This window comes from Saccostrea cucullata, unplaced genomic scaffold (assembly GCF_032062105.1).
Source record: "Saccostrea cucullata isolate Sc308-1 unplaced genomic scaffold, CSIRO_AGI_Scuc_v1 ctg23599, whole genome shotgun sequence".
Lineage (NCBI taxonomy): Eukaryota > Metazoa > Mollusca > Bivalvia > Ostreida > Ostreidae > Saccostrea > Saccostrea cuccullata.
Window position 1 is genome coordinate 1 of NW_026939929.1, and position 7,401 is coordinate 7,401.

Sequence of the window (7,401 nt, forward strand, 5' to 3'; positions counted from 1 at the left end):
GGCTTCATCTTCTGTTGATGATGCTCTCAAAGAAGAAGTTAGAGCAACCACAAAGTAAATAATATAAACCACAAAGTACTATATTGACAGCTACAATTGGGAAAAATAATACATGCAGACAAATTGGATCGGCCCTTCTCTATTTAAAAAAATGTTTAATTCTAATACAAGCTGATATTTATTGAAAATATCATGTGAACATTTTTTCTTCATAATTGATCATTATTGCCATCTCTTTTTCATAAGCCATGTTGAATTTATTGCTGTGTAATGGCTTAAAAATATTTCCATATGATTTTTTTTCATACTGTATAGCCGGTTATTTTAGCAAGGTGCTAATTTTGGCTTAATTTAGTGTTTTGATGGGAGCCTGCAAAAATTTTAATGGCTAAAATATTCAGTACTCTTCTTTGTGTTTTATGTACAGAGAGCTGAAACACTGTGTTCTCTAAAATAAATTACGCCAAAATTATAGGCGTACCTAAAATTCGGAGCAGGCAAAACGCCAAATTTTACACCGGCCAAGAAAACCTGCTGTACAGAATTAACTTTCTCTGACTTTTAATGTATGAACATTCATTTAATTACTCATGATTTTTTTCAGGAACAAGCATTCTTCTTCAATTACAGTAAGCATGGATGGAGCATGGCAAAAGCGGGGTAGTGGTCGTTCGTTTGAAAGTTTAACTGGTAAAACATTTTATTAATGAAATATTACATTTATCACTGCCTCATACTTGTACAAATAATTATATCATCAAAAGTCTGATTTCTCATGGCCTGCTTGCAGTAATTTCTTATGGCCTGCTTTCATACAGTGTACATTTTAAATTTGCAGGACATTGCTCCATGGTCGGAAATGAAACAGGCAAAATTCTGGGTTACAGTGTTCGCAACAAATCATGCAAAATCTGTGACACTGCTGCTGAAAACCATCAACTTCCTGCTCCCCATAACTGTAAACGGAATTGGACAGGTAACACTTTATTTAACCTGTGTTGTAGAGTGTATATATGCTATCACCATGTCCATCTGTCTGTCGACTTGGGATCATGACGTAGCCTTATATTTACATTTTCAAGAATATTTCCCTAAGATTGTTTTCAAATTAGAAAAAAATCATGTTCTCATAATTATGGACTTCAGTGAACGGTCAATATGTGGTTATAAGGACTCATGGCAATATTGATATTGACCTCAGACACAGAAAATGATAGGGACTTCGCGAGTCCTTATAACCACATATCAACCTACACTGAAGTTCATAATTGTATAAAATATGCTGGCATGATAGAAGCTTCATAGTTTATGTCCTCATAAATTCTCAAAAATAAAGTCATTTCTTAAGTAATGGAGAACCATTTGATTTTATTCTTGACACACAGATTCCATATGACCAGTAACTTGAGTTATTATTGATCAATTGTTTATATAGTTATTATAAGATCATGGACTGTGTAAAAGTAAAATTCTTGTACATGCAGTCAATATACTTACTCCAATGGAAAAATTTTGAATGATTGTTGATTTTTCGATCAAAAACTGATCAATGGTTAAGAGACAATTGTCATTACCCTGACCCAAGGTCATTTTTGCAATGTGAAGGTCTCTAATAGGAAAATTGTTAATTTTTGTGTCTTGTCCACAACTTTATTGTGGAGACATTTAAAGTGTCACTACATTTAAATGATTTATGATTATATAATTAATGAAAATATACCATATGTGAAAGAATTCTCATTGTCTGCTTGCATTAATATAGGAAGTTCCATGCAAGTCAATGGAACCGGACATGGTGGTAGAGCTGATTGGCAAAACAACAGAAAAGGGGATCCAGATAGAAGGATTGGTGGCAGATGATGACACTACTGTAATGTCAAGAGTTCTTGACATAAGTTCCAACATCCAAAAGTTGTCAGACAAGAACCATATCAAGAAAAACATTGCGAATTCTTTGTATAACCTTAAAAAAGAACACAGCTCCCTGTCTTCAAAAGTAATCAAATATCTGCAAAAATGTTTCAATTATATGATTTCTCAAAATCAAGGAAACCCAGATGGAATAGAAAAAGGTCTATCAGCATTGTCCTTGCACCCATTTGGCAACCATGTGGAATGCAACGAAGTCTGGTGCCATCACAAGAGAAATCCTGCCACCTCAAAGTATTCCTCTCTTCCCTTTGGTCAGCCCTTGAAAAGTGAAGAGCTCCAGCAAAGTTTAGAGGCTATTTTCAACAAACTTAAGAAGCACTCATTCAAGTTGGCCAACCTTGGAAGCACACAGAGGAATGAAAATTTTAATCAGATAGTAGCGTCTAAGGCTCCAAAGTCTCGGCTCTATAGTCGGACCATCGGCTATCGAGTTGCTGCAAGCGTCGCCCAAAAGAACTTGGGAGAAAATTACTTAATACAGGTAATTACTTGGTCTCTGTTATCAACAATTAACTAAGTGTAAACTGCCTCAACTAAAATTATACTATCTTTACTAATGAACACAATATGTTTTATAAATGTGAATTTGCTAAAAATTATTTTTTAATTTCATAAAGAATATGATGTTATATAAGACTAACATAGACCTACATTGTTTATGTTTTCTTTGTTTTTTTTGCACAGGTCAATAAACGACTAGGTCTCTCACCTGGTACATATACAAGAAGACTGGCAACTCAGAAAGGTCTCGCAGCTAGGAGGAAAAGAGCGTTAGATGTCACCACAAAAGCCAAGAAAAGGAGGTTATATCTCAGAGCCAAAAGGTAAGTATATATATATATACATAAATTTCTGTTTAAATTTTTGACTGACTAGCATAGATTAATTCAGTGTCCCAAAGGTACATGTGCAGTATTTAGAATTGACTCTAGTTATAAACAGGTACTAATATATTGAAAAAATTGGCCTTTCTCTCACCATTTCCACTCTTTTTTAGAAAGAAATAATATATTGTAAAGTCAAGTATATAGGCCTCATGCACATTTGTAGAAAAGACATAAATTGTGTAAAAGAAACAGTATCATACTAGCTATCATAAAATGGAAATACATTTTGTCATATGAATCACATGATATGTCACATAGAGTACTAGATAAAAAATCAAGTTTATTTTTATTGTAGAAAGCAAACGACAGCTTCGAAAGAGACAAGAGAGCCAGTAAGTTACTGCTCCCAGATTGCACTTGACAGTATTAACTTAAAGGATGATAAAGCTATAGAAATTCCACCTCCTGTGCTAAAGCCAACTCCAGAAGTAGCAGAATTTTCCATGGAAAACCCTCTAATTTATTTTGACCTGGAATCAACAGGACTAGGTGGGTGCATGTATGAATTAGATCAATTATATTTGGCATGAAATGTGAAGATAACGAGCAGTAATCAAGGTCAATATAAATTGGTAGCAGGGCAAACAAAAGGACCTCTAAAAATGAGGTGGGATCAGGTGCCATGGAGGGGTAAGCACCTGCAATGCACTCTTTGTCTCAATCAGGCAAATGGAAATATCCATAGACTATATGAAACAGATTGGTAAACATTTGACTTAGTTAACTGTTTATGAAAATAACCTCTCAGCCAAATTTTAAAGTCATGCATTGTTGTATACTGTAATGTATTACATTATACAATTATGGACTGTTTAGAAGGGAGACATCACCAGTTATCAGATCTGAGTAGGGTTGTCACCCGAGGGCGCTTACAACCCTACTCAGACCTGATAACTGGTGATGTCTCCCTTCTAAACAGTCCATAATAGTTTTATTATCCTGTATATATATATAATTATCAATTAGATAGAGTAGAAAATATTAATCAAACCTCTTGTTTTCTTCTACTCTGCTCCGATTCCATCCTTTCAAAATATGTCAACAGACAACTTTGACGTCATCGTTAGAATTTATTGTTTACCGATCTCGCATATTTAGCCATTGTATTTATAAATAGGAGTTATCTCGCTTAAACCACTGTAGTCTTTATAAAAGGGCGACAACACAGTTGTAACCGTGCATGCTCGCTTACGCTATTTCATTGTCATCTGAAGGGAGATAACAGTCAGTTGTCACCCTGCGCGTGAGGGAGACATCACGAGTTGTCTCCCTGCACGTGACCTGCTCTAAACCAATCAGATTGACTGTATAATTCTGAAGGATAATAATAAGTGGTGTATTCTATTTGGTGATTTTAGCAAAAAGCATTGTCTGCTAAATGAAGTACATTACTAAAATTCTTGTTTATCATAGATTTACAATGTATATATATATATCTAGCACATCAAGACAGTGCTAAATAAAATTTATGCTAACATGTTGAAACATAATTGTCCACCAAAGGTCATACATGCCAAATATAAAACATTTACAGTAGTCTTAACCTGAATAATTTAATTTTACTTGTAACACGTCATTTGATTGGATAAAAGATTTTATCCATTTTGTATAACATTACTTGCCTATGTCACAATGAGTTACTGCAAAAAACGTTCTACTCTGCTTGACGTTACTTTTAAAATTAATGTGAAGCCTTATTCTGGGGGAAAATTGTCTCATTGTTTGCACTGAAATTAAATTATAAGGAATGAAGCTTATTTCAACTTACATTATACGATATAACAAAACTTAGGGCAGTTTACACTTTTTTATAAACCGCTTTGCGGTTTATAAAGTGTAAATTGCCCCAAGTTATTTTATATCATATAATAAAAGTTGAAATAAGCTTCATTCCTTAAATAAAACTTAAAAGGAATAAGATGATTTTCCTAAATATCACATCAGAATGCATGGCTGTATCTATAGTGAAAATACATGTATATGGTTAAGGCCTAGCGCTTCTAAAAAAGGGAAGTCAATGAATTATATATTTTTTTCTTTTCCCTTACAGCTCTAGAGTCGCGAAGTAAGAAGTTAATGTTTATGTCATGGGCTCGATTCCCACTGTGGGACTTGGAGACCAGTCCTTCGGATGAAACCGTGGTTCCGTGTCGCATTCATCATCGCAAACCACTACCAAATTGTACGATGCTCTCATATTCTGGCCATGGTTGCATGAGAAGAGAATATTTCGTACCTGATTAAGATATTGACCAATGCGAGTAAAGCATAGTCAGATTATGAACTTTGATGCGACCTTTCAATATATACCCAATCGCATTGTACGAAATACTGCTGATGTAATTTGTTGATTTCAATTGCGATGGAAACAAAACTTATCATTGACTGAATATAACGTCACAACAGAGAGGCGTAAATATTCAAGATTACGATACTTTTTGTGATCAAGCAGCCACGGACATGAGAGAACTATATGTGGACTCTGGACCGTGGCTTGAGACGATGTGTCGCAGTAGATGCTGGCCCTAAAAAGATCTCTCACTGCTCAATGGCCCTGAGTGTCGAGTATAGGACAAAATTTGTAGCTCTCCACTGTAGCAAGTGGTGGCGTTTTCATATGAGTGAAAAATTATTGAGAGGGACGTTAAACAACATACAACCAATACAACCTTTACCTTACAGCAAGAAGCTCACACATTACCCAAATAGCTGCAGTCCATGGAAATGAAAGGTTTTCAACGTTTGTTATGCCTGAAATTCCAATGACAGCAAAGGCAGCAGAAGTTACAGGAATAAGAATCATCAACCAAAAAATGTACAGCCATGGTGTGCAAGTCAGTGCATTGAAGTTGTCAGCTGCTATTGATGCTTTGCTGGACTTTTTTAGTAAATTTCAGTCCAAAGTTGTTTTAATAGGCCATAATTTGAAGTCTTTTGACTGCCACCTTTTTTTAAATGCATTAGAATCTTGTTCTAAAACTGAAGCATTTTCACATTGTATTGCTGGTTTTGTTGACACCAGACTTTTGTTCAAAATTTTTGACCCAACACTGAAATCATACTCACAGGAAAGTATTTTCAAAGAATATACTTTGTCAAATTACAATGCACATGATGCTGTTGAAGATGTTTTGGCTCTGAAAACTCTTGTTGAAACTGTTGATATAGATATTTGTAGTGCTCAGTTTTCAGCTGCAACCTTTTCATTTTCGAGTGCATTAAGAAGTCATCTTTATTGTTTAGAAAAGCAGAAAAATTGTCCTTCTTTAGAACATTTGGTGAAAGATAGGGTTATCAGTAGGAGCATGGTTAACAAAATTGCTGGAAGTGGTTTGAATTACAGATATTTACAGCTAGCTTACTATAGAAATCCTAGTGAAGGAATTCTGAATCTTTTGTCAGAACCAGTGCAAAACACTGTACGAGTAACAAAATCTCAGAAAGTGATTTCATCATTAAACAACCATTTTGCTGCAAATATTGAAAGTTAAGCATTTTATTAACTTTTACTTGGGTGTACATCACTATAAATGTTACAAGAGGCCCATGGGCCACATTGCTCACCTGAGTAACTTTGGCCATTATGTCATATGACAGATTTCTTGCTTTGTAATACCTATCTTGACCTTGACAATCCTAATTGGTCATGATTCAAACAATTAAGAATCTACACTACCCAAGGATGCTTCCACATAAGTATCAGATTTTTTAGTCCACTTGTTCTTGAGAAGAAGATTTTTAAAGTTTTTCCCCATATACTTCAATGTAAAACTTGGATTCCCTATTATGGCCCAGCCCTACCCCGGGATTCGTGATTTGAACAATTTAGAATCTACACTACCTCAGGATGCTTCCATATAACTACTTTCAGCTTTTTTAGTCCACTTGTTCTTGAGAAGATTTTTAAAATTTTCTCCTATATATTTCTATGTTAAACTTGGATTACCTATTGTGGCCCCTCCCTCCCCTAGGGTCATTGCATATGTATTTAAACAATTTAGAATCTACACTACCCCAGGATGCTTCCACATAAGGTTTAGCTAGTTTAGTCCACTTGTTCTCAAAAGCACAAGGGGTCATGATGTGAATAATTTAGAATCTACACTACCTTCGGATGTTTCCACATTACTATCAGCTTTTTTAGCCCAGTGGTTCTTGAGAAGAAGATTTTAAAAGTTTTTTATGCGCCCGAATTTTTTCGGGGCGCATATTGTTTTTGTCCTGTCTGTTTGTCTGTTTGTCTGTTTGTCTGTCCTATATATTTCTATGTAAAACTTTGATTCCCTATTGTGGCCCACCCTACCCCCTGGAGTCATGATTTGAACAATTAAAAATCTATACTTCCTCAGGATGCTTCCATTTAAGTTTTAGCTTTTCTGCCCCACTGGTTCTTGAGAAGATTTTTTAATGATCCAACCCTTTTTTGTATTTCTTTGATTATTTCCCCTTTGAAGGGGACTTGACCCTTTATTATAAGAATTTAAATTCCCCTTCACCCAAGGATGCTTAGTACCAAGTTTGGTTAAAATTGACTCAGTGGTTCTTGAGAAGAAGTCCAAAATGTGAAAAGTTTACAGACGGA

The 7,401-nt window shown here is 35.0% G+C and overlaps 1 protein-coding gene across 1 annotated transcript; it reads left to right on the plus strand.

Annotated features, from left to right (window-relative positions):
* Window positions 1-4: 4 nt before the first annotated feature.
* LOC134254308 (uncharacterized) lies at window positions 5-7,067 on the plus strand (the record flags this gene model as incomplete). Its single annotated transcript, XM_062736832.1, has 7 exons — window positions 5-54; window positions 605-690; window positions 839-976; window positions 1,767-2,413; window positions 2,617-2,756; window positions 3,115-3,308; window positions 5,502-7,067. Coding segments are annotated over 7 exons (2,064 nt in total), but the record flags the coding sequence as incomplete, so codon positions are not given.
* Window positions 7,068-7,401: the final 334 nt, after the last annotated feature.